Below are 26,793 nucleotides of genomic sequence, written 5' to 3'. Positions count from 1 at the left end.
CGAGTGCTGGGATTAAAGGTATGTGCCATCAGGTCCAGCTCCGGCACACACCTTTAATTTCAGCATTTGGGAAGTAGAGGAAGTCGGATCTCTGTGAGTTCAAGGCCAGCCTGCGGATCTCTGTGAGTTCAAGGCCAGCCTGCGGATCTCTGTGAGTTCAAGGCCAGCTTGGTCTACAGAGCAAGTTCTAGGACAACCAGGGCTACACCGAGAAATCTTGTCTTGGGGGAAAAAAAAAGATGTGTGCCACCAACACCTGGCAACAAATTATATATATATATATATTTTTTTTGAGACAGTGTTTCTCTGTGTAGCCCTAGATGTCGGGAACTAGCTCTGTAGACCAGTCTGACCTGGAACTCACAGAGATCCACCTGTCTCTGCCTCCTGAGTGCTAGGATTAAAGATAAGTGCCACCACCACCTGACAACAAATAAATCTTTTTAAAAAATAAACAAACTGCCAGGCAGTGGTGGTGCACGCCTTTAATCCCAGCACTCGGGAGGCAGAGGCAGGCAGATCTCTGTGAGTTCGAGGCCAGCCTGGGCTACCAAGTGAGTTCCAGGACAGGCTCCAGAGCGACACAGAGAAACCCTGTCTTGAAAAACAAAACAAAACAAACAAACAAAAAATGTTTTGAAAGCCATCATTTAAGAAAAATGGGACTTTAGGGTTAAAAAGATGTCTCAGCAGTTAAAGAGCCCTTGGAGCATTTATGGATCTTGCAAGAGACCTGGGTTTGACTTCCAGGACTCACATGTCAACTCATAACCATTCATAATTCCAGTTCTAGGGGGTCCCACACCCTCCTGGCACCAGTCATGCAAGTGGAGCACATATATGTATGCAGGCCAAACACTCACACACATGAAAAGAAATAATTCTTAAAAAAATTTTTTAAAGACTTTCTTTTTTTGTTTTTTGTTTTGTTTTGTTTTGTTTTTTCGAGACAGGGTTTCTTTGTGTAGCTTTGGAGCCTGTCCTGGAGCTCACTTTGTAGACCAGGCTGGACTCAAACTCACAGAGATCCGCCTGGCTCTGCCTCCCGAGTGCTGGGATTAAAGGCGTGCGCCACCACCGCAGGGTTTAAAGACTTTAAAATCAGACTAATGGAAGCTGAGGTACTGAGGTAGGATTGCCATGGGTTAGAGGTCAGGCTAAGCTACAGGAAGACCCTGTCTCAAAAACTTAAACACAGGGGGTTGAGCACTGGCTGTTCTTGCAGATGTCCTGAGTTTAATTCCCATCAACCACATGGTGGCTCACAACCATCTGTAATGAGATCTGGCGCCCTCTTCTGGCATGCAGGCGGACATACAGGCAAATCACTGTATACATACATGATAGATAGATAGACAGACCTAACACACACACACACACACACACACACACACACACACAGGGTTGAGAGTGTAGCTCAGCTGGAAGAGTGCTTGCTTAGCATGCAGGAAGCCCTAAGTTGGATCTCTACCACTCCATAAACCTGTCATGTGTGCTTGTAATCTGAACACTTGGGAGGTAAAGTCAGGAGGATGAGAAGTTCAAGATCATCTTCAACTACATAGTGACTTTGAGGACAGCCTGGGCTACATGAGAATCTGACTCAAGAAAAAAAATAAAGCAGGGACTGAAGAGATGGCTTAGTGTTGCAGAGGACCTGGATTTGGTTCCTCCAGCTCTAGGGGAATTCAACGCCCTCTCCTGGCCTTTGCACCCCCCACACAGACACATATGCATAATTAAAATACACATACCCCACAAATCAAACTGGACAAGAAAACACCTATTTAAACAACAAAATAGAACCTGGTGTGGTGGCGCACGCCTTTAATCCCAGCACTAGGGAAGCAGAGGCAGTTGGAGCTCTGTGAGTTCCAGGCCAGTCAGGACTACAAAGTGAGATCCTGTCTCAAAATGAAAACAGCCAGGACAGAGCAAGGGGAACCATTTTTCAAGGGAGAGCAGGAATGAGTGTCAGGCATATTGGAAGAGTGGAGGCCTGGTGTGGTGGAGGTGGGGGTGATCCAAGTCTCTAAGATCACTTATCCTAGATCTGCTTCTCTAATCCTCCCAGAGGCTTTAGGCAGACAGGACACCCCATAGACCTGAGTGGCAGGTAGAGTAGCCAGTAGAAACAGACCAACAAGGCATGAAGGTCTACCTGGCCATGGTGTTCGGGCCTCAGAGAATGGGATAGGACTGTGGTCAAAGAAGCCATAAGAGTCCAGCAGACTTTATTTTTCTAGTTTTTTGTTTTTTTTCTAGACAGGGTTTTCCTGTGTCGTCTTGGCTGTCCTGGACCTCGCTCTGTAGACCAGGCTGGCCTCGAACTCACTCAGCCTCCAGAGTGCTGGGATTAAAGGCGTGCACCACCACTGCCCGGCATTTTTCATCCCTTAAGAAGGTCATCAGAAGCTTTGAGGAATGTCACCCACTCGGCTACACCCTATCCTACAGCTTACTATCCAAGTGGGTCACCTGTGTGACAAAGAGCTGGCCTATCTGACCTCTCAACCCTCCCCTCTTTTGGATTATCTAAGCGTAACCTAGACTGGGCTGCCCTACAACCCTGGTGGGACAAAGGGTCTTTCACTAAACATTGAAAAATGTATATGCATCTCTCTTGAAAGAGGCAAAGCTGAGTGTGGGCGGGGCCTGGGAAATGCTGTCCCTGGGGAGGAGCCATTATCCTGACACTGGGAAGAGGCTGGGATCGTCCTGGCAAAGCGCTCCTACCCTAATGGGCAGTAATGGTCCTGCACGCATCTATCAGGTCTCACTAAGGCCTTCTCCCTTAGACTACATGGCGCCTCTCTTTGGAACCCCAAATTGGAGCAGGCGAGATCAGCGTAACGAAAGGAGAAAGAACAGAAATCCAGAGAAAATGAGACAGGGCAGGAAGAGAAAGAGTGGAAAAGAAGGACAGGAAACTGGCCACCTTCAAGGATTCCGAGACCTCGCCCCGCCCCCTTCCCCGCTTGCGCCCGCCCTTGGCTGTGGACCGCCAACAGCAGTTGCTTAGCGCCACCTGGTGGAAATGAAAGCGATTGCGCCATCGCGGGGAAGAACGGGGTCGGGTTGGGGGCGGGCAGGGGGTGGGCAGGGGGTGGGCAGTGGGTGAGGAGGCAGAAAAGCCCACCTCAGCCCTCACTTCCCTGATTTAGACCAATTCCAATTCTGCGGAGTTGGAATTTGGTTGAGGCCCTGGGGCTGGTTACACCATCCAAGCATAGGAACGCGGGCCTTGGAGAGTAACAGGCAGAGAAGCCTGGCCTCTAATAGGCCTCAGCTAGCTTTGCCCTTCACCCTGGACCTGGCACCTACTTTTCTAGAATGGGATAGCTCTAGGTAACCTAATCAAGTGCCCCAGCCCCTGTGACCAAACATTTGCTAACTACTTGGCGTTCGGCACCAGTACTGGCAAGCACTGAGTAAACATTGCTCAGACCCAAGGAAACAGGTTTGTGTACCTTGGCCTAAGCATGCGAGGCCCAGAGCTGGAGAAGCCACCAAAGAAGCCTGAAGCCCTGAAGAGTCTTTTGTAGTGTACACCCGAGGCTGCTCTGGAATCTGCTCATGGATCTTACAAGCTTCAGTAGGCGTTAAGGAGGACAGGAAATAAGTGTAGCTGAGTATACGGCGTGAGGGCGTTAAGCTTATCCCACGGGCAGTGGAAAGCCCGTGGAGTATTGTGTATCCAGGGATGACAAGGTCAGGTCACTGATGTCTTGGAAGGTTAAATTTGTTGAAGATCACAGTCAAAACTCGGGGAAACTGGATTAGATGTGATGGCACACACCTTTAGTCCCAGCATTCAGGAGGCAGAGACAGGAGGATCTCTGTGAGTTCGAGGCCAGCCTGGTCTACAGAGTGAGTTCCAGGACAGTCGAGGCTACACAGAGAAACCTTGTCTCAAGAAAAGAAAAAAAAAAGTAGTTTTACTTGAGGAGTTGGTAACTTCCCGTTCTCCTGGAGAACTGGATACCAAGGTAAATGAATTTAGGGCTCCACAAGAATTAGGATAAGGCAGTATTCCTGGGCCAGCAAAAAGGCAGTTGCTACCAAAGCTGATAACCTGAGTTTGATCCCTGGGACTTACATGGAAGAAAAAGGGAACCATCTCCTGCAAGTTGTCCTCTGACAGCTACACACTGGCCTTGGAAGATGTACAGCCACACAAATAAAAGAATAGATAGAATAAATGTCAAAAAACATTCAAAGAACTGGTGATATACCTCAGTGGGTGCCCAGTCTGATGACCTAAATTTGTTCCCTGGGACCCGCACGGTAGAAAGAGAGAATCAATTTTAGCATGTGGTCTTCTGCCCTCCAGAGGTGTGTGCACACACACGAGGAAGAAACACAAGAACAAAAATAAAGAAGTAAAATAGAGGTTGGGGATTTAGCTCAGTGGTAGTTCGCTTGCCTAGCAAGCCCAAGGCTCTGGGTTCGGTCCTCAGCTCCGGGAAAGAAAGAGAGAGAGAGAGAGAGAGAGAGAGAGAGAGAGAGAGAGAGAGAGAAGATCCTGCAACACATATACAGGAGGGTTCTAACAGCAGGTGACAGGGAGGTTTACTGTCACACAGGCAATCCCAACACTCAGATCTGAGGAAAGACAGATTGAAGAGTTTGAAGAGGCAGCAAACAGTGAAGGGTCCCAGGTGTGTGAAGCCAAAGATGTGTGTGTGTGTGTGTGTGTGTGTGTGTGTGTGTGTGTGTGTGTGTGCATGTGTTTGTGCGTGTGCGTGTGTGTGTGTGCATGTGTTTGTGCGTGTGCGTGTGTGTGGTGTGCATGTGTTTGTGTGTGTGTGCGTGTGTTTTGCTCCCACCTAGCCTGGAAATTACTATGTAACTCGGGATTGCTCAAATTTACAGCAATCCTCCTGCCTCAGGCTGCAAAGTGCTAGGATTATAGGCCTGTGGCAATGCACAGCTTGGCAAAGTGAGTTTGTGTGGGACCAGAGCAAATGACTGGAAATGCAGAGGCGGATGAGAAGTGAGACGTGAGGGCTGCGGGGCTTCCTTCCTAGAGTGGAAGCCTAACTATAAAGAAAGCTGACATCTGCTTACCCTCCAGGTGCTGAGGGGACGAAAGGGCTCGAGAAAATTCAGGCTTAAAACTAATACCAGGCAGTGGGCAAAAGTCCTGGTGGGTTGCCTGTGCGAGAGGCAAAGCTCACAGTGCAGAGAAGTCTCCTCAGTCTAGACAGAGGGCAGAGTGAGGGCCACCTGGAGAATCCACTCATTAGGTTCCCCCTCCTGTATGCTTCAATGAACAGGCGGGACCACCCCACCCCCACCCCGGCCAGGTGTCTTGCCCTGATCCCTGTAGGAGTCTGTAGGATGGGTCACCACATTCTGGACCCTGAACTGACGTATGCACCCATAAACGGAAGGGAATCACTATGGAGGAAGCAACCCAAGGACCGGAAGCATCTCAGCCTTACTCTCCCCGGACTGTGCCCCTGAGGACTGATTGATGAGCTGGTCTGGTCAGGGAGGGGGTTCTTGACATTTGCCAGGGCGTGGGCGCGTGGCTATGTACGCCCTGAAGCTAGACGCAAAGTACACATCGGAGAGAAAGGGTCACACGCGGAGGCGCAGGAATCAGGCTGGTTTTATTGACCAGACCACAAGGCCTGGCTGAAGCCATAAGCTGCGCTCCCTGGAAACAGCCGTAACTGCTCCCGCCTAGGTCAGGCATGGGGCCGCCGTAAGTTCTTGGGACGATCCTGGAGCCTGACAGGGTCCGCAATGAGGATGTGCTGCAGGAACCATGGCTGGGCGCGAAGCGTCTCTCCGAAGGCTCTAGAAAGAACAGAGCAGGACTCTGGAAACAGGAACAAAGCTCTCCATCCTGTCCTGAGAATGATAGGGAAATGACTCTGGGGAATTCTCCCAACATAATGGGAGACAGACTGGGTAGAGAGGGTGGGGGCGTGGTGGCCACACTTGTAAAACCAGCACCCAGGAGGATGGGGAAGAATAATCGCTAACAAAACAAAACAAAACCAACAAACAAGGGCTGGAGACACAGCTCAATGGGCAGCGTGCTTGCTCAGGTCCTAGGTTCCATTCCTAGCACCACATAAACCGAGTGTGGCGGTGCACACCCGTAATCCTACCATTTGGTAGGTGAGAGCAGAATCGGAGAGAGTTGGGTCTGAGCTACAGGGTAAAAAACAGACAAACAAAAACACCAGCACGCAGGGGCTAGTGGTCCCAGACCCCTGGAAACTCCCTTGGCGGCTGCCATCCCTGCCTCCTCCTCCTCCTCCTCCTCCTTCTCCCACTTACCTAGCAGACTCCGCTGGGATCCAGGAACGCAGGCTTAGCGACTGCTCGGGTTGGCGGCCTCGCTCCAGGTCCCGCGGACTCCGGGGCGCATAGACGGGGGTCCCAGCCCGCCAGCTCCTGCGTCGCGCCTCCCACAGCTCCTGCGCCGGTGCAGAAAGCAGGAGGAGAGCGCCGCCGGCGACCGGCCCCGGGACCAGAGAGTCCCGGGAGAGCGGTCCAACGACCCCGCCCAGAGCACGGCGCCACAGGTAGGGCGAGCGGCGCAGCCCCATGAGCAGACCCGAGGCGCGACCCACGGTGTGATAGCGGGGACTCGCCACGTGCTTGTACCAGGCCCCGGCGGGCAGCGGCAGCAGGAGCAGAAGCAGCAGCAGCAGCGACAGCAGGGGCCGGTTCACCGGAGCCCCCGGCCCGGGGCCCCGCACTTCTCCGCTCGGCGCCAGCGCGCTCACGTCTATGGCCCCTTGGCGGGCTAGGCCAAGAACAGGGTTTGTGCCTGCAGTGGAATTAGGACGTCGGAGCTCAGGAGGCTGGAGAAGAATAGTCAGTCCGTGCGACTACAGTCTCTCAGTGGCCACGCCCCGGCTCGCCCCCGCGGCACCTGCCTCGCTCACCCAAGGGAGAGGATGATGGAGAGAGCGAGGGAGGGAGAAGAGGGAACTCAGGCAGCTAGAAGCATCTCACTGAGTAGGTCGCCAGCTGGAGTGCTCTTGAGGCTCCAGTGGGGATGTCCCTGCTTACCCTTCCCTCACCCCCAGGAAGGGAACTGTCAGGGAGGTAGTCCTGGGTGCCATGGTCTCAGAATACAAGGACCGGCCAGTGGCAAAGGGATGTGCCCTTGTATATGGTTGCTACAGCTGGAGTGCCCACTGAAAGGAGACTGGCAGAACTCTGGGAGCCCGGGGCCTCCCTTCCCTGAGGGCTGTCCCTCTTCCTGTTACAGCTCTTAAGTTCCCACACAGACCCATTCTCCACCACAGGTGGGTGAATGCTTGGAGAACTTGAGTTTAGAACCACCGAGGCATGGGAGCACAGTTCTATAATCCCAGCATGGATCCTGAGTTCGAGGCCAGTTTGGGCTACATAGTGAACCTGAGCTATGAAACCCTGTCTCTAGGAAAGGGCAAGAGATAAAGGAGGGATAGAGGGAGGGAAAGGAAGGAAGGCAGGGAGGCAGACAGGCAGGACAGTTGGGCCACATGAAGCCACCATCCCTGTGGTTTCCGGAGACCTAGAAGGTTAAGAGACAGCCTCTCCTGGAACCCTCAGCCTCAGCAGGCTTTACTGGGCCCTACCAAACGACAGAGCTCCTGCTGAGGCTGCCTCTTCACAAGACCTCTTCCGAGCTAAGCTCAACTCAGGGGGAGGTCTTAACCCCACAGCCTGCGATTTCTTCACTTGTCTCTCTTCCCAGCAGACTCCCACAAATCCTTCAGGACACCACTGGAATGGCTTTGGTGGAGAAGTCCGCCCCCCTCCCCCCCGGGAGAGCCCTGATGTAGTCTTTCCTGACCGTTCAAATCCATCCTTCATAATAACTAGGACTCCCACACTCCACAAACAAGCCATTCCTGGTACGCCATTCAGAAGCTCAACACCAGGGGGTGGGGATCATCTTTTTTTTTTTTAATTTTTCAGTGTATTTTATTTATGTACATGATTGTATTGCCACCATGTGCACAACTGGTACCTGTGGAGGTAGGAAGAGGGTGTTGGATCTAGAACTGGAGTTACATACAGACGGTTATGAGCTACTGTGTGGCTTCTGGGAACCACACCTGGTTCCTCTGCAGGAGCAGCAAATGCTCTTACTCAAGGAGCCATCCCTCCAGGCCCCTTGTCTTTTTTTTTTTTAAGATTTATTTTTGGATCTGGAGAGATAGCTCATCAGTGAGGACCTGAGATTGCTTCCTGGCACCCACATCAGGTAGCTCACAGTTACCTGTAACTCCAGCTCCAGGGGTCTGAGGCTCTGACCTCCAGTGGGTACCTCTACTCACTTGCACATACCCATATACAGACACACACACCTACATATAATTTAAAATAATAAAAATAAACCTTTAAAACTTTTATTTTTATATTTTTTAAAATTGTGTGTGTGTGTATTTAAGAGCAGGTGCCGGCCGGGCGGTGGTGGCGCACGCCTTTAATCCCAGCACTCGGGAGGCAGAGGCAGGCGGATCTCTGTGAGTTCGAGGCCAGCCTGGACTACCAAGTGAGTCCGAGGAAAGGCGCAAAGCTACACAGAGAAACCCTGTCTCGAAAAACCAAAAAAAAAAAAAAAAAAAAAAAAAAAAAAAGAGCAGGTGCCATAGGAGTTGGATACCCCTGGAGTAAGATGGGCACAGTAACTAGGAGCATGCTATACCTCTTCAGAAAGGTCTCTCATTAAAAATATAGCCATTGTCCAGATGTAGTGATGTGCCCCTATAATCCCAGCGCTCAGGAGGCTGAGGCAGGAGGGTTACGATGATTTTGAAGCCAATCTGAGCTCTTAACCACCAAGCTATCTCTCCAGGCCCCTGGTTTTGGCTTCTTGAGAAGTTATCATGTATCCCAGGCTAGCCTCAAACATGCCATGCAGCTTAGGATGACTTTGAACTCCTGATCCTCCTGTTTCTAGCTCCAATGCTAGGGTACAGATACATGTCACCATTCCCAGCTTGAGATACCTTGTTTGGATCTTCAAACAAGAGGAATGGGATGGAGAGGCTGGAGAGATGGTTCAGCAGGTAGGAGAACTGACTGCTCTTCAGAGGACCTAGGTTTGATTCTCAACACCTATATAGTGACTCACAACAGTCCATAACTCTGGTTCCTCTCTGGGCCTCTTCAGGCACCAGGCGTGAATGAAGGTAGCATGGACACAGACATGTGAGACAAATACCCATACGTACAAAATAACAAACATTTTAAAGACTGATTTTCTAAAGAGGGAATGGAGGAGGAAAGGGAGTCACCTACTCCAGAGGCAGAAGCGCCCCAGGGGTTCCAGCAGGTTCTCTAGGCTTCCCTCACTTGGAGAACCTGACTTTGGGTCTGGGTGGCTGGGTTCACATCTGCCCCAGACTTGATGCTGATGAAGGTGGAGAGAGTGAGTGCCACAATCTCCCCCACCTCAGTTTCCTCCTTTTAAATGAGGGAATGGTTGCCGGGCAGTGGTGGCGCACACCTTTAATCCCAGCACTGAGGAGGCAGAGGCATGCGGATCTCTGTGAGTTCAAGGCCAGCCTGGTCTACAGAGTGAGTTCCAGGACAGCCAGGGCTACAAAGAGAAACCTTGTCTCGAAAAACAAACAAACAAAAAACGTGAAATGAGGGAGTGGTGACAGTGGTCACTTCATCTTGTATTTATAAACAAACGATGCCAGGTGTGAACAGTACATGCCTGCCACCCAAGCTCTTGGGAGGGTGGGGCAGGAAGACGGTGAGCCCCTGGCCTGCTTCAGTTACATAGCGAGGACCTGATTTATATTCCAGGCTAGCCAGGTCTACATAGCTAGTTTCAGACTAATAAGATCCTGTATCTAACCAAATAAATATAAAAAATACACACACATCAGCAAGGTGTGGGTCTTGGCATCATATCTGACACACAGTAGGCACTCAGTGCTTGTAGAGGAGATTTATTGTTGCCGCTTTAACAGCTCTGGGCCTGTCAAAGTGAACACTTCCATGGGGCGGGCAGAGGATGCAGAGGGAGCGGGCTGTTCGGCATGAGGACCTTCGAGATCAGACAGGCGTCAATGAAAGCCGCCCCCGTCAACCGCCGTGCTCCTATGGGAGCCCTAGTCTTGGAGAGAGTGGCCTGGAGAGTGCTGTGGGCGGCGGCTAGGCACGACTCAGGCTACTGCCAGGCCACTGAGGTCCCCAGGCGCTGCTGCTCACTCCACATCAGGGACCTCAGGGAATAGCAATGGAGCAGGAAGGTGTGAAGCGCCCCCTGGAGATAGTCTGGGAAATGCAGATCTATATGACCATATCAATTGTGTGGTCCATCTTGGGACTGGCACCTAGGAAAGCTTGATGGAGCAAATCTGTAACCACAAGTGCTAGGCGGGCTGTGCTTAGCAGGATATGTGACCTTGAAGTGCTGATCCTCCTGCCTCCGTCTTCCAAGTTCTGAAATTGCAGGTGAGTATGTGCTACTAGGGATTGAATCCAGAACTTCATCCGTGCTAGGAAATCATTTTTACCAATTAAACTGTATTCCTTCTCAGCCTTTAAGCCACTAAATACTGCTTTTTTTTGGGGGGGGGGTGAGTGTTAGCATTTTGTTTTGTTTTGTTTTTGTTTTTTTTGTTTTTCGAGACAGGGTTTCTCTGTGTAGCTTTGCGCCTTTCCTGGAACTCACTTGGCAGTCCAGGCTGGCCTCGAACTCACAGAGATCTGCCTGGCTCTTCCTCCTGAGTGCTGGGATTAAAGGCGTGCGCCACCACCGCCCGGCGTTAACATTTTTTTAGTAGGGACGGGCATAGAGTCACAGCACTCATTCGGAGGTCAGATAGCTTGCTTACAGTTTATTCTCTCCTTTCGCTCTATGGGACCTAGGGATCGAACTCGGGTCCTTAAGCTATGCAACAATCACCTACCTACTGAGCCAGCTAGCCATTCTATAGTTTTTAGGTTTCCGTTTTGGTTTTTAGTTTTTCGAGACAGGATTTCTCTGTGTAAGCCCTGGCTGTCCTGGAACTTGCTTTGTGGACCAGGCTGATCTTGAACTCACAGAGAGCCACCTGCCTCTGCCTCCTGAGTGCTGGGATTAAAGGTGTGTGCCGCCACCACCTGGTATTTATTTATCGATTGATTGATTGATTGTATGTGTATGGGTGTTTTGTCTGCATGCATGTCTGTGCACCATGTACATGCCTGGTGCCCAAGGAGGCCAGAAGAGAGCACCAGATCCTCTTGAGTTGGAGTTTCAAACACCTGTGAGCTGCCTGATGTGGGTGCTGGGACCAAACCCAGGTCCTCTGGAAGAGCAGCAAGTGCTCTTCACTGCTGAACCATCTCTCCAGTCCCCGAGCAGTAAACTATCTACATTTTCTTTCTTTCTGAAAGCTATGTTATTTTTCTTTGTTTTTCTATACCCTAATTTTGATATTTCCCTAAATATTCCAATAGCTGATAAACTTCTTTGCAGTAACTTTTCCCAGTCTCCAAGCCCCTGAATGACGACCCATGACAGCAGTCCTACTCAAGAGACTCAGGAGTTTTCCTCAGAGAGTTCATAGCTGCTGGCTGTAGTCTGGATCTCTGCTCAAAAAGCCTCTACAATACCCGTGACTTCAGCTCAGGTTGGAATCCTGTTTTCTGAACTCTGAGTCTTCCAAGGTGTGCTTCCTAATTTTGGAGAAGCCAGTCCTGCAGGATCTCAGGGAATTCTAGCTTCCAGTGTTCTATGTTCATAAGTCCACTGTCATCTTTATATTTTTTCTTTTATTTAGTTAACATTTTTTGTATCTTTTTTTTTTTTCTTGGTAGTTCTGGGGTTTGAACTCACTGTCTTTGGCATGGTAGGCAGGCAGGCATTCTGCTACAAGCTACACTCCCAAATCTGCCATTTTGATTATTTAAATTTTTGTTACTTATTTTGCGTGCACACGTGTGTGCATGGTGTGTATGCCATGATGTGCAAGGGGAAGCCGGAAGAAAACTCACAGGAGTCAGTTCTCTTCCTCTACCATGCAGGTCCCAGGTTGTTAAGCTTGGTGACAGGCACCTTCACCTCCTGCGCTATCTCATAGGCCCCTATTCTGATTCTAGCCCCCTTTAAAATGTTTTATTTATTTTCATTTTATGTGTTGAGTGTTTTGCCTGCATGTATGTGCTCTACATGCATGCCTGGTGCCCACAGAGTCCAGAAGAAGGGGTCAGATCCCCTGAAACTGGAGTTACAAATGATTATGAGCTGCCCTATGGGTGCTGGGAAGCCAACCCAGGTCCTCTGCATGAGCAGACAGTGCTCTTAACTATTGAACCAGCATCTCTCCAGTCCACATTGATTCGCGTGTCCATGTCCAGGTGTGTGTGGTTAGGGGACAAGTTGCAGGAGTTGGTTCTCTCCAGTATCATATGATAGCTCTGCCCGGACTTCACAAGACTTCCAGTAACACTTCTTTCTTTCTTGTCTTTGTTTTTAAACATTTATTTATTGTATTTTATGTCTGTGAGTGTTCGCTGCATGTATGTATGTGCACTCTGTCCATGCCTGGGGCGTGCAGAGGTCAGATCCACTGGAACTAGAGGGTATGGATGGCTGTGAGCCAGCGTATGGGTGCTGACGAGAGAGAAAGCCTCAGCCTTGGTCCTTGCCTTCCACCTTGTTTGAGACAGGTGTGTATCAAATTGACAAAGATGTGTATGCCAGACTAGTTGGCCTGAGAGCTTTTCCCCAGAAGAAGCTTGTCTCTATCTCCCCAGCACTGGGATTATAAGATACTCAACTTTATCATCATCATCATCATCATCATCATCATCATCATCGTCATTGTCGTCGTCGTCATCATCATCATTATCTGAAATGTATAACGTGGAGGTCAGAGGACAACTTCCAAGAGTTGGTTTTCCCTTCCACCATGGGTTTGATGCCATCTAGGAGCACAGGGATGCGATCTTCTGTCTGCCAATTAAAGACTTAAGACAGTAAAGAGGCCAGATGTGGTGGCACATGCCTTTAATCCCAGCACTCAGACGACAGAGAAAGGCAGATTTCTGTGTGTTTGAGGTCACTACATGGGGAGTTCCAGAACAGCCGAGGCCACACAGGGAGACCCTGTCTCAAAAAAAAAAGGGGGGGAGGGGGGGAGGACAGGATGTTTTGGAATACTCCTTTGGTTAGTACAAGCCTAAGCTATTAGCCAAGTTTATAATTAATAAATCTCCATGTCATTACTGGGGAGCCGGCAGTCCCAACAAAAAAGTCCACCACCAACAGAACTGTAGAGTTGGCTCAGTGGTTGAGAGGATTTATTGCTCTTGCAGAGGACCCTGGTTCAATTCTCAGCACCTACATGGTGGCTCCCAATCATCCATACCCTCTAGTTCCGGTGGATCTGACCTCTGCTTCTGACCTCCGTGGCACCAGGCATGGACACAGTGCACATACATACAATGTAGGCAAACACTCAGAGACATAAAATAAAATTTAAAACAAAACAAAACAAAACAGGAAAGAAAGAAGTGTTACTGGAAGTCTTGTGAAGTCCCATCATACAATACTGGGAAAATTAAGGACCCCACTTGGTGTTCTTAGTCTCATTAATAAAATAATGGAATGGAAACTGAAGGACAAAGAAGAGACTCAAATAAAACTTCAGGACAAGCCGGGCGGTGGTGGCGCACACCTTTAATCCCAGCACTCGGGAGGCAGAGGCAGGCGGATCTCTGTGAGTTCGAGGTCAGCCTGGTCTACAGAGTGAGATCCAGGACAGGTACCAAAGCTACACAAAGAAACCCTGTCTCGAAAACAAACAAACAAACAAACAAACAAAAACTTCGGGACAATTTGAATTTGAACGGAAAACCTTTCCAGGTGGTGGTGGCATATACCTTTAATGCCAGCACTTGGAAGGCAGAGGCAGGTGGACCTCTGTGAGTTCAAGACCAGCCTGCTCTACAGAGAGAGTTCCAGGACAGCCAAGGCTACAAAGAGAAACTTTGTCTCAAAAAAAAAAAAAATCTTAGGTAGGCAAACTAAATCTCACAGATGTCCAGAGGATAACAGAGGCCATAGTGGGCATGAAGGTCAGCTATATGGTATCAAGCATCCATTCAGAGGCAAGGGGAGCTTCAGAAGAGCACTAAGGAAGCCCAAAGCATTAGGGAATGTAAAGGCATGTTTAGGCTTTGGGCAGCATCCAAAAGAAAAAGACAGAAGAAAATAACCAAACCCTTATGGGGCTCCTAGGAACTATACTAGGGGATAGGAATTCTGGAAAGAAAAGATATGAAGGTGAACCTGCACATGCAGGGTGTGATGGCTCACACCTTTAATCCCAGCACTTGGAGGCAGAGGCAGGTGGATCTCTGTGAATTCAAGGCCAACCTGGTCTTTAAAGTGAGTTATAGGACAGCCAGGGCTGTCACACAGAGAAACCTTGTCTCGGGGTGTGGGGGAGAAGGAAAAAGAAAAGGAGATAGATAGATAGATAGACAGACAGAGACAGACAAACAGCCTGCTGAACCTGACTGGCCTCACTGCCTTCGCCCTCAATGAAGGAGAAAAGAGCATGTGTACACCTAGAAATAGATTCCATTCCTTTTTTTTTTTTTTTTTTGGTTTTTCGAGACAGGGTTTCTCTGTATAGCTTTGTGCCTTTCCTGGATCTCTCTCTGTAGACCAGGCTGGCCTCGAACTCACAAAGACCCATCTGCCTCTGCCTCCCGAGTGCTAGGATTAAGGGCGTGTGCCACCACCGCCCGGCTAGATTCCATTCTTTACAGGTTCGGGGGAATTGAACTTAGCTCTTCAGGCTTGTCCTACAAATACCTGCTGAACCACTGCACCAGCTCCACACCCAGCATTTTACAGGGATTCTAGAGATCTGTAGCGAGCACCTACCCCAGTTACGGGGGAGGAATAATCACTCTTGATTCAGACTTGGTATAACACTCATTTATTCACACAGTAAGATTACAAGCAATATTCATCCTGTCTTCCAAATGGAAGCAGGAGTACCTCTCCGGGTATACAGGTCCGGACTCGCCACGTCTGTTCCTCTGGATCTTGGGTCAGCCTTCCTCAGGTCAGCCACGTCTGCACTGGGGACAGGATCTCACGTCTCTGGCAGAGGAGAGTCGTCTCGCGCGAGGGCCTGACGAGCTCTGTTGGTCGGGTCTGAGGCTTCATCTTTTATATTCTTTCCTGGCTAGGTTTCTAGTCTTATCCCTACTTCCACACATAGCTTATAGCTTATCACTACTCCATTTGTGGTTTACTTACATCATTCTATTGCTTATCATTCCTGACCAGGGTTGTTCACCCTAGGCCTTACATGTGTTCCTTACATTCCATCCCCTGATGCCTGAAATGTCTTCAACATAAAAGGCATCACATGAGGTCGCAGCCTGGAGATTTACAATATGTTATCCTAATTTGTTAATCCTAGCATTCTTATCCTTCTCATTCTGGGTGGTTTATTTTTATGTTTTTTCTCTATATATGCATTATATAACTTCAACCAAGTGCTATAAGCTGCAAATTCTTTTAACACATCTATAACAAAATCTCTACACAATATTCTAGTACATATGCTTTGTAAATACATTGGTTCTCCTGTTTCCCACTGTGGGTCATTCAGGAAATCTTTATCAATGCTTATTATTGCTTCATCAGGATTATGTTTTAGCCATGTTCTATATGTTTCATATATTCTGTGATTACCGCGGCCCACATATGCTGCAGCTAAAGCTGCGCTTATATGTAGGGCTGCATCCATGTTATTTCTGTGTATTTTGTACATTCCATTCACTTTATATACACTAGATTGTATGGTTCCATAATATCTCATGTATCCATCTCCAATTAATCTCATATCATGTATACCTCCTTCTATTGTCAAGTGGAACGTTAAGTGCATCAAGAGCATTGGGAGGTTGTCTACCTCACCTGGTTCTGATAGGTAGAACATTGCATATTTATGGGTGCAGTATTTGCATCCCTGTATCGTTCCTGCCATAGATAATATACCTATTCTATAGAAAATATCAGACAATGGTTCCATATATTTTTGGTATGTGGTATATAGTAAATTACTCATTCCATTTTTACTAAGTAAATCGAAGCGTCTGCCTGACGGATTCCAAAGTGGGTTTCCTGTTACTTGATTCCTGTAAGACATCTTAAGCATGGAGTTATTATCAAGCATTTGATTTTTTTAGACAAACATAAAGCAATACTTATCCCTAAAATTACTAAAAACCAAAAGGTTGCTAACTTTATCCAGTGCCACCATGTGTAAATTGGTGTACATATTAGATCTAATCTGACTAGTCTGCCTAAATAATCCCAAAAGCTGCATTTCTGCATCTGTTTTGCCCAGTCTTTATGTATGTATGTATTTGTTCTTAACAGATTCACTAGATTGTGCGTTTGTGCTTGTGATGTATGTATGGCTGCATCTTGTTCTTTAATTTTGTTATGTATGGATTCCAGTTGTTTCTGATTGAAATCTGCAATGTGCTGTAACTCCATTGCTTGTTTTACAAATGTTTGGTGATGTTCTAATTCTGTTGGGTCATTAAATAAGTGTGAGCCATCAAAATAATGTTTTTCTTCTAGTGTTAATGTGGTCACTCTTTGTTTGGTTATGTTTTTACCATCATAATTAGTGAAATTCATTTGTAGGATGCTACAGTTGTGTACCATATAGCATCCTGATTCTGTAATATTGAATGTTGTGATATCATCATTCATTGTGGTTTCATTAAGATTTATGCAGCTAACTAAAGTAGGTAAATATTTAGCACATATCAAGAAAGTGTAATCTCCCGTATCTTCTAGTGACTGTGTGATAGTAGTTACTGCCAATTGACTAGTTTCAAGTGTGCTTTCTGGTAAATGTGGATAAACGTATGTATTTGCTCCTAATGATATGGAGTCTTCTAATGGTATGTACACTGGTGTGTCATTCATATTGGTCCATAAGTAATGGTCTATGGGTACTAAGTATTGGTGGTTCCATTCTGATACTCCTGTTCTTTCAGTATATAGCTGTGGTATCGCCTTGGAATGATATGCTGAAAATGAATTTTGTAAGAAGATCTGTACTAAATGTATATTGCATAATCCATCTGTGCATGAGCTTTCATATTCAGGGTTTAGTATACTTTGATATTCTCTTGTTCTTCTCCCTAACCCTGTGCTAAATAAACTATTTAATTCATTATTCATATTACTGACTTGAGTTCGATACATTTGACACATCATCATGTTATGGTTAGTATTAATAAGTTTTGCTTGATAGGAGAATTGTTCCTTATAAAGGTCTTGTGACATTTTTATCTCGCCTTGCATAGTTTGTATTAGTGTATGCATGCCATCTATAGAATTTGATATAGCTGCTAAAGCTTCTGCTGTTTTCTTATTTACTTCTTGTATGTGGTATATTTCTGCCTTTATTGGTTCTATCATTGCTGCTGATACTCCTCCACCCATTATTCCACCTAAAATTGCTCCTGCCATAAAGGCTGCTACTGCCATTGCTTGTAGTGGTTTTCTTCCTACTCTTGTTGGTGATGAGTAGTCTAAATCAAATCTAAAATTCACATCACTACAATATTCTATAGGTGGTTTCAGTGCTGTCAAATCTATTGTAATTTCAATTTTTCTAATCCTAGGGTATAAAACTAATTTAGCTGGACTTTTTAGGTCTGGTATAATAGCTGGTGCCTTGACTACTGTTGGGGTTCCTTCTGGTGGTATTAGGTATCCTTTTAGAAAATGAGCTGTATATAATCCAATATTTTCTTTATTTGGTCTGGTCATATTTCCTCTAAATATAATTAATGGTGTGTTGGAATGTTCGCTGAGAAAATCCTTATTTCTTGATATCGGGAGATAATATATTTTATCCCAATATTGTGTATGTGATTTCATTGATCCTCTAGGTTTGTGTGCTACCCATTCAGCCTTATTCCATTCTTTATATTGTGGATTTGGCATTAACATGTAGAAATAATATGGGAGATTATGGTGCTGTAATTCAATTACTCTATCCATTTCATAATCCAAAGTTTGCCAAAAACTCCCTGATCTAGTTATCCCATTTTTATAATGTACCATTAGGTCATCTGGATCCATAACCTTATTGATTCTCATAGCCTTTGTCATTTGTACATATGGTGGGATATATTCTACCTCCCTTATACCTGTGAAATTGTATGCCTTTTGTTCAATTGCCCTATTAAATATGAAAATATTTTTTGCTGCTACTTCATCTGTAGTAACATTGGCACTGACTTCCCAGGGTATGGGCATGTCCAGTAAGTCTTTAGATTCGTGAAACCAGCAAATTGATATCTTACTGCCACCTAGCATGTTATGTATTTTATGTTTTGGTTCATGTATCATGCCTATGGTTAATATTGGTGTGCTGTCAAATTTTACTAGTGACATATGTTTGTTTATTATGGTAATTTTACCATATATATTCAAATTTATTATTGTGGTTGCTTTATTTGTGGTACAGTTAGTCCGTACCGCTGTATTATTTGTTTCGGTAAAGCATGATAATTTGTTTCTCAAGCTTGTGGTACCTTGTGTTAGTGATTTTGCTAAGGTTAGGTTAAAAAATCCCAAATTATTTGCTTGCGTAAAATATGTTGGATATGACTGTTGGTCGTCATTAAATCTCATTATTGCCTGGACCTGTTTAGTAGCTGTTATATTTGCAGTACTGTCCACAAAAATTCCTAGCCATGGTATTTTCTGGCCTATTATATCTGTGATTGCTATTAAATCTTGTACTGACCTTGATGTTCTTCCAGTAAATAAAGGTCCTACATGTAGGTCCACTATAGTCTTTGTATTGTTGTTTTGTCTAATGTTTGTATTTGCTTCGGACATATTTATACATGCATATGCAAAAGAGTGTTTTTCCCTGTGTAATGTGGAATTTACTGTAAGTATGCAAATGTGTGTTATGGTGTCTGTGTTGCAATCATATTTAGGTTTCATTGTGTGTCTCATTGAAGCCCAAGGTTGTTGTATAATATCTGTAAGTATGATTGGGAATCTCCAATGTTCTACTCCTAATTGCAATATTTTTGTCCAGTCATCCCATTTCCATTCCTTTCCTTTTACTGATGGGTTATCTGTGCTATATAATACAGAGAAGTTACCATAGAATGGTAAATTGGGATAGTCTGCTACGCATAACCAGTTAGTATTATTTTGTCCTGGTACATCTAGCTTATGTTTTTGAATGTATCTCCATAAGTTATTGGGACATCTATTTCCCCAGGGTTTGGGTAATGGTATTATTCCAGATACTACTGGCCATGGTTTTACCATTTCACCATCATTGCATACTGTCCAATTCATAGGGTTGCATGGGTTTATAGGTGTTGTAGTTACTTTAGGTGTTGTACTAGCAGGGTAATCACCATCATAATAGTCATCATTGTAATTATACACTTGTTCTTCCCACCTTTCTGATGTCTTATTATACAGCATACCTATATCCTCCATTTGTTGTGCTATTACTGGTGCGAAATATTGTCTCACAAAGGAGCTATTCATGCCTAGTTCGCAGTCAAATTCTGGTTCTGTCTCTATTCCCATTGTATTGGTCCTATAGTGTGAGTTTACCCTTAATGTGTTTGTTCTGATATGTGAATTCTTTGTCCAATACATGTTGTATATGGCTGCGTGATTGGTAATGTTGGTCCATAATTCATTGTAATGGCATTTTAACGGGTTCTGCTCATGTATGTTGGTGTTAACATCATCCCCTGATTCTAACATATATTCTTTGTTTGGATGGTATATGCTAAGTGCCATTCTATATTGATCGCAACCCTTATACCAGGCATATGTTAAACATGCTGCATATTTTTGCCAAAAACTGTGTGTTTTTCCTATGTAATGTGTAAATCTTCTCTCTGCTGACCAATATAGCGGTAATTTGCCTTCTAGATCATAAATTGTTGGTGTAGCAACGGTATTCTGTTTCCTAGTGCCCACTTGTATAACATGTGGTGTGGTGGTGGGTCTGTTTGTTGTGGGTGTACTGTCCAATAGGGCTGGCATTGGTATGCTGTTATTGCCATCACATCTGCTAACCTGAGACAGAAAAATGAGCACACAAAGGCTCCAATAGCATATAGCTTGCTTGCCTTCAATGTGCACATCACCTTTGCTATTCTTATTGCCTCCTGTGCAGATAGTGTATCCAGCATACCGTGAAGTTGGCTGTTCTGGATGCTGCAGAAGCGTATCCAGGATTGGTATTGTTGACTATGTTGTATGAGTAGCTTCTTTGGTAAATGATGTTACAGAAGGGAAAAACAAATTCTAAGATTGGCAGTACTATGTATACTGCAATAGCTATTAGCCAAATCGTCAGGAGGGTTGCCCTTATGAATATCACCTCCCTGACACACATTTATGCTATATCCTCCAGCCTGACTAATTTCAAGTCCTTTTTACCTTGAGTTATCCACACGTTGTTTCCTGTTCCTGGTGCTATTATTTCTGCTGGGGATAATTTGTTATTCTTCCGGTTCCTGTAAAGGCAATTAGGATTCCTTATTACTTCTCTATCTATAACTGTAGGATAATCTATTGTGTGTTGTTTTTGTATAGCTTCTTCTATTGGTGACTTCCTATTTATTCTGGGTCTGGTATTCAATTCATAAGTTGCTATTTTTATTGCTAATGACAGTGGTATTCCCTTATGCATCTCTAGCTGTTTTTTAATCATTCCGTTCCATCTTTCTATTGCTCCAGCTGCTGTCGGTGTATAGGCTCTATGGAAGTCCCATTGAATGTTTAAGTTTCTAGCCATTCTTTGTGTTTTGGCTCCTGTGAAATGAGTTCCTTGATCTGATTGTATTATATCAGGTATTCCATATGCTGCACACCATCCCCAGACTGTAAGTATTGTTGTGTTTTGGTCTGGGTGTGTGCTTTCTCGGGCCATCCCGAGACCTGTTGTTATGTCTACTAGGGTGCAGCAATATTTCCCCTTGAAGCTGTTTAACGGTCCTATGAAGTCTATTTGTAGGATTCTATTAAAATCCATTCGGTGTCCTATTATCCCTTGGTAATTGTGTGTTAATCTTGTAATAGCCTTTGGGCAATTGTTGCAACTATTGATTGCTTTCCTTATTGTCTGCCATGTTATCTTAAGATTTCTTTTATCGAACCAACTTTTTAGTGCATGTGTACCTATATGTCCTAACTGCTCATGGATTTTCAGTATCTCTTCTGTACTTATAGGTATGTCCTTAGTTGATGGTCTTACCTGTATCCATTCTCTCTGTATTTTACCTTTTCCTGTTTCTGGATCAATGTTTGCCTTCCATGTACCTTTTAACTTTATACTTAACGCTGAAGCTAGTTTGTCTACTACTTCATTGTTTTTACTTGTCTCATCCTGTTTCTTGGTATGTGCATCTACATGGTATACTATGATTTTGATTAGTCTGCTTGCTGCATCCAATTCCTGCCATGCTGCCTTTGACCATATGTCTTTACCATTAATTTTCCATCCATTATTTCTCCATTTACCTGACCATACTGCTATGCCATTTGCCACACACCATGAATCGGTGTATAAATAAATTTGTTTATAATTGTCCTTTATAGTTTGTCTTATCGCCAATAGTGCGGCTATAACTTCTGCATGTTGGGCTGATTTATCAGTGCCCTGGTCTGTAATGACCATTCCATCCCCAGGTCTATAAGCGGCTGCTCTCCATCTCACTTTGTTGTTCACCGTGGTTGCTGATCCATCGGTGAACCAGGCATTAACCAGAGAGGGATCGTACTCTCTAGTCCCCCAATGGCCCATTGGTACCTGTTTCTGGGGAGGGGTTGAGGTTGGGAAAATGTATCCCTCTGGAGTCATGGGCCTGTCGGACTGAAGTATCGACTCCGATACCGCTGGTACCGACCCCTTTGCTGACAGAGGTGTTGATCGAAGGAACTCCTGAAGGTACCATTTCCATTGAAGTACCTTTCCTTCCATGGGTAGTCCAGCCCATGCCTCTCCTGGTGCCTTTACCCAGTCCAAAATGGGTATATGTGATCGGAGAGTCACATGGTTCTCTTTGAGCAGTGAGTGGATTGTCCTGAATGCCTCGTAGGCTGTCCATATGGTTCTTTCGAACAGCGAATATTTGTTCTCTGACCATGGGAATTTCTTGCAGTAGAAGCCTATTGGCGTTTCCCTGTCTTTATTTTTTGAAAATATATTCCAATTACCATAACCCTGCATATACAAGATGTCCACAAATACGTGGTCACCGGGCTGTATATAATATAGGTGGCTATACTGGTTTATATATTCCAGTACCAATTTAACGGCATTTTCGCAGTTTTGGTCCCATTCAAAATCCTGTGCTTTCTTTGTTATTTTATATAAAGGCTGTAATATGATCTGTAAGTATGGAATATGTTGCCTCCAATATGCAAATAGGCCAATTAGATGTTGTACCTCAGTTTTATTCTGGGGTCGCTTAATTTGTTTTAATTTATCTATTATTGTTTCGGGTATTGTTGGTCCTTCTGTAGTCCAATGTACCCCTAAGAATTTTACTTCTGTTCCTGCTTTATTTACTTTTTCTAGGTTTATAGTCCATCCTTCATTTCTCAAATGTTGAATTAGTTTCTCTAATGTACTTTGTACTTTGTCAATGGCTTGTCCTACTATCATTATATCATCTACATAGGTATATATGTTACAGTCTGATTCTGGTTCGAAGTTCTTTAATGTAGTTGTTAAGGTGTTGTGTGCAATAATAGGACTGTTCAAATACCCTTGAGGGAGTCTCAAGAATTGATATTGCTGTCCTTGCCATGTAAATGTAGTAAGTTCCCTAGATGTTGGGTGTAATGGGATTCCAAAGAACATATCACTTAAGTCTATAGTTGCCATTGCCTTTGGAGCTGAATTTTTAATTCTAAGAAAGATGTCTTCCACATCAGGAAGTTGTCCTGGAAGTTTAGGTGTTTTTTCATTTATTCTCCTGAAGTCAACTGTAAATCTCCATTTGCCATTAGGTTTCAGCACCGGCCATACTGGGCTGTTATAATTGAATGATTGAGATTTCTCTATAATGCCTTCTTTTAGCAAAGTTTGTATAGTCTCTGTTATTTCCTTAATACCTCCTTTGATAGGGTATTGTGCCGTGAAGGTCGGGGGTGTGTGTGGTAATTTAATAGGTTGTATTTTTACTTCTGCTAGATTACATCTGACCTTAGCTATTCTCTTATTATTTAGAAAGTCTGGGAATAATTTTCTTATTTCTTTAATGCCTAGGATATTACAGGGTGCATTGAAGCTAGCTGCTTCAATCTCATATTCCTTATTATATAATTTGAGTCTTAATTTTATTACTGGTACTTCTGTTTCTGCTGCTACTCCCTGTATTATAATCCTTTTATCAGTTTTAAAATGTTCTGTAAATTCCGTTATTATACTAATTTCAGAACCTGTATCTATTAGCCATTTTACTATTCTCGGCCCTTTGTTAGTTATTATAGGTATAGCTACGAATGGTCTACCAGCCGGGTTGATCAAGTCCGTCTTGGTATGTAGCGTCTGGGGGGTCCTGCTCTTGGGGGCCTGTGATTGTTCTGATTGAAAAATTTTGGTCTGAAATTTGGTTTGAAATTTCGATTGCCTAAAAAAGGTTTTGGTTGGCATGTCTGTCTCCATGGGTTGCTCTGTGTCTCTCTCCATGGGATATTTTTCCTTCCTGTCAATCTTCTAATTGGGTTCCATGGTTTATTTGCATTCTGTCTTATGGGCATTTGATTAGCTTTCCCAAATGGTCTTATGTTCGAAAACCGCGGTGTAAATTTCTTCTTGTCCTGTTTCTTATTAACATTGAATGATACTACCTTGTCTATGTCCATTTCCCTGTAAGATTTAAAGAATTCCATGGCATCTGAGATGGTTTGACATGCCTGCAGGGGTCCAGCTAGGCTCATTTTAAGGTGTGCTGGAGCTCCTTTAATAATGATCTTTTTAAATTGTGGTGTAAAAGGTGCGGCTTGAGGTGTGGGTACCTGGTTGTATATGAAATACAATATGCCTAATTTTCTACATTGTTTTATGGCTTGTGCATATGTTGTCCACTGTGCTGCTGATTCAAATTGAGTGAGGTCTAATGTTGGAAATGCAAATCTCCAAGCTGCAGTAATCCAATCTAATAGTGGATGTGTATCGCCTTTTGATGTCTCAATTACATGCTCTAGAGCTTCTGATACTGAGGGGTTCTCTACTATGTTTCTGATCTTTCTCATTTCTAGATCAGTTAACATGACTGTGTCAGCTCCCTTTTCCCACAGTCGGCACATATATTCTGCGTCTTTCTGTCCATTTTGGGCATAATCTTTCCGTAATTCTGAGATCTCCTGAGGAGTATATGGCCTGATTTCCTCAAACTTCGTTCCCATTTCAAATTTGGGACGATTACTACCTCCTCCAGTGCTGAAGGGGTTCAGAGCTGATATAGTACTTCTAATAGGAGTTCTCTTACTTTGGGTAGAGACAGGAAATGATGGTACGGTGTTACATCCATTCCATCCAGGAGTAGCGCTACGCTCCTGTTCCTTCCTCACTATGTTTAAGGCTAGCCTTTTGCCCATTAATCTGTCCTTATCAATATCCTGCACCGTTTTCATAAGCAGTGCGGTAGTTTGTGCCTTGCTACATCCCTCTAATTCTTGTTCTACCACATCCGGATTTGTTAATGTGTTAGTTACATTTACTGATTTCATGCCGGCCTTATTTTTAACCTTGGAGGCTACTTTTCCCCACTGTTCTTCAACCTCATCTTGGTATTCTCTACCTGTCACTGGGGAGATGTTAGTCTTCTTAAATTTCTTAATTAATCTATTCATTGTAAGTGGTATACCAAGCCGTACAAAAATTTAATTAATTTTTTCCTACGGTACCACTCCCAGTCACTAATTCGTTTAGACTGATTCAAAGAATCAGTTATCAATTTTTCAAATTTCAAATCCGCAATCCTTTCTATCCTTTTGGCCAGCCAGCGCCTCATTTAGCTCTTTCCCAGCACCTTCCGCTCTTCCCCAGGGGTCTGGGTTGGCATCAAGGTGTCCGGTATTCTTTCGGTACTCCGCACCCTTAGGGAGGGTGGTGTTTCCCGTCTGCTTCTGATACTCTCTCTCCTACCAGTTCTTCCTCCTTGGACCTTCAGATTTTCTTTAGGTCCTCAGAGTTGACTTCGAGGAGTTGATTTCTCAGAGCGGCTTTGAGGTCACTTGCTAGTTTATTTGGTTTCCTGTAATTTGTTACTCCACCAGAGTAATAGCCAATTCTTTTGTACATTCCTCAGTGCTCAGTGGTCAAGGAGGCTTTAAGCCCAATATCCTGCCGACTACGCCAACTGTAGCGAGCACCTACCCCAGTTACGGGGGAGGAATAATCACTCTTGATTCAGACTTGGTATAACACTCATTTATTCACACAGTAAGATTACAAGCAATATTCATCCTGTCTTCCAAATGGAAGCAGGAGTACCTCTCCGGGTATACAGGTCCGGACTCGCCACGTCTGTTCCTCTGGATCTTGGGTCAGCCTTCCTCAGGTCAGCCACGTCTGCACTGGGGACAGGATCTCACGTCTCTGGCAGAGGAGAGTCGTCTCGCGCGAGGGCCTGACGAGCTCTGTTGGTCGGGTCTGAGGCTTCATCTTTTATATTCTTTCCTGGCTAGGTTTCTAGTCTTATCCCTACTTCCACACATAGCTTATAGCTTATCACTACTCCATTTGTGGTTTACTTACATCATTCTATTGCTTATCATTCCTGACCAGGGTTGTTCACCCTAGGCCTTACATGTGTTCCTTACAAGATCGAACCTGGGTCTTATATTTGCACAGTGTCTTAGTCAGTGTTCTATTGCTGTGAAGAGACACCATGACCATGGGAACTCTCTCTCTCTCTCTTTTTTTTTTTTTTGAGACAGGGTTTCTCTGTGTAGTTTTAGTGCCTGTCCTGGATCTCTCTCTGTAGACCAGGCTGGCCTTGAACTCCTGGCTCTGCCTCCTGAGTGCTGGGATTAAAGGCGTGCGCCACCACGGCCCGGCGACCATGGGAACTCTTACAAAGGAAAACATTTGATTGGGGCTGGCTTACAGTTTCAGAGGTTTACTTCGTTGTCATCATGGTGGGAAGCATCACACAGCACGTACGTTAGGACTGGTCTAGTTCCTAAGCCTCCAAGAGACCTCCCTGTTTGACTGTTTTGTAGTTGTTGTTGTTCTAGGCTCATATTATAGGCCCAGTCTTTTCCATGAACATCCAATGGAGGTCCTTCTGCTTCCTTTGGCTCTGTCAGTCTGTCTCTTACAGTTTGTCTGTTTGGCTTTTTTTTTTTTGGTTTTTCGAGACAGGGTTTCTCTGTGTAGCTTTGGAGCCTGTCCTGGAACTCACTTGGTAGCCCAGGCTGGCCTCGAACTCACAGAGATCCTCCTGCCTCTGCCTCCCGAGTGCTGGGATTAAAGGTGTGTGCCACCACCGCCCGCCCTTTTTTTTTTTAAAGGCAGGTGTCTCTGGTTGTCCTGAAGCTTACTATGTAGACCAGGCTGGCCTTGATCTTACTAGCTCTGTCTACCTCTGCCTCTGCTCCTAAGTACTGGAATTAAAATCACATGCTACAATGCCTTTTTTGTTTGTTTGTTTGTTTTGGTTTGGTTTGGTTATGGTTTTTTGAGACAGGGTTTCTCTATGGAGCCCTGCCTGTCCTGGAACTCGCTTTGTAAGCCAGAGCCTCCAACTCAGAGATCCAGCTGC

At 45.1% G+C, this 26,793-nt stretch overlaps 2 protein-coding genes across 2 annotated transcripts; both read right to left on the bottom strand.

Annotated features, from left to right (window-relative positions):
- Window positions 1-5,598: 5,598 nt before the first annotated feature.
- Window positions 5,599-7,091, bottom strand: Npw (neuropeptide W). The gene is made up of 3 exons (XM_052758261.1): window positions 7,050-7,091; window positions 6,298-6,854; window positions 5,599-5,808 (listed from the first exon to the last, which is right to left on the bottom strand). The coding sequence occupies exons 1-3, from the start codon at window positions 7,089-7,091 to the stop codon at window positions 5,697-5,699; spliced, it is 711 nt and encodes a 236-aa protein (XP_052614221.1). The 3' UTR covers window positions 5,599-5,696.
- Window positions 7,092-14,902: 7,811 nt separating this feature from the next.
- On the bottom strand, window positions 14,903-25,843 carry LOC128123085 (uncharacterized). The gene is made up of 2 exons (XM_052759055.1): window positions 25,521-25,843; window positions 14,903-20,529 (listed from the first exon to the last, which is right to left on the bottom strand). The coding sequence occupies exon 2, from the start codon at window positions 20,051-20,053 to the stop codon at window positions 16,121-16,123; it is 3,933 nt and encodes a 1,310-aa protein (XP_052615015.1). The 5' UTR covers window positions 20,054-20,529; window positions 25,521-25,843; the 3' UTR covers window positions 14,903-16,120.
- Window positions 25,844-26,793: the final 950 nt, after the last annotated feature.

This window comes from Peromyscus californicus, unplaced genomic scaffold (genome assembly GCF_007827085.1).
Source record: "Peromyscus californicus insignis strain IS unplaced genomic scaffold, ASM782708v3 Scaffold_3__1_contigs__length_106647218, whole genome shotgun sequence".
Taxonomy (NCBI): domain Eukaryota; kingdom Metazoa; phylum Chordata; class Mammalia; order Rodentia; family Cricetidae; genus Peromyscus; species Peromyscus californicus.
Note: the sequence above shows the minus strand (reverse complement) of the source record. Positions and strands in the feature narration are given on the sequence as shown.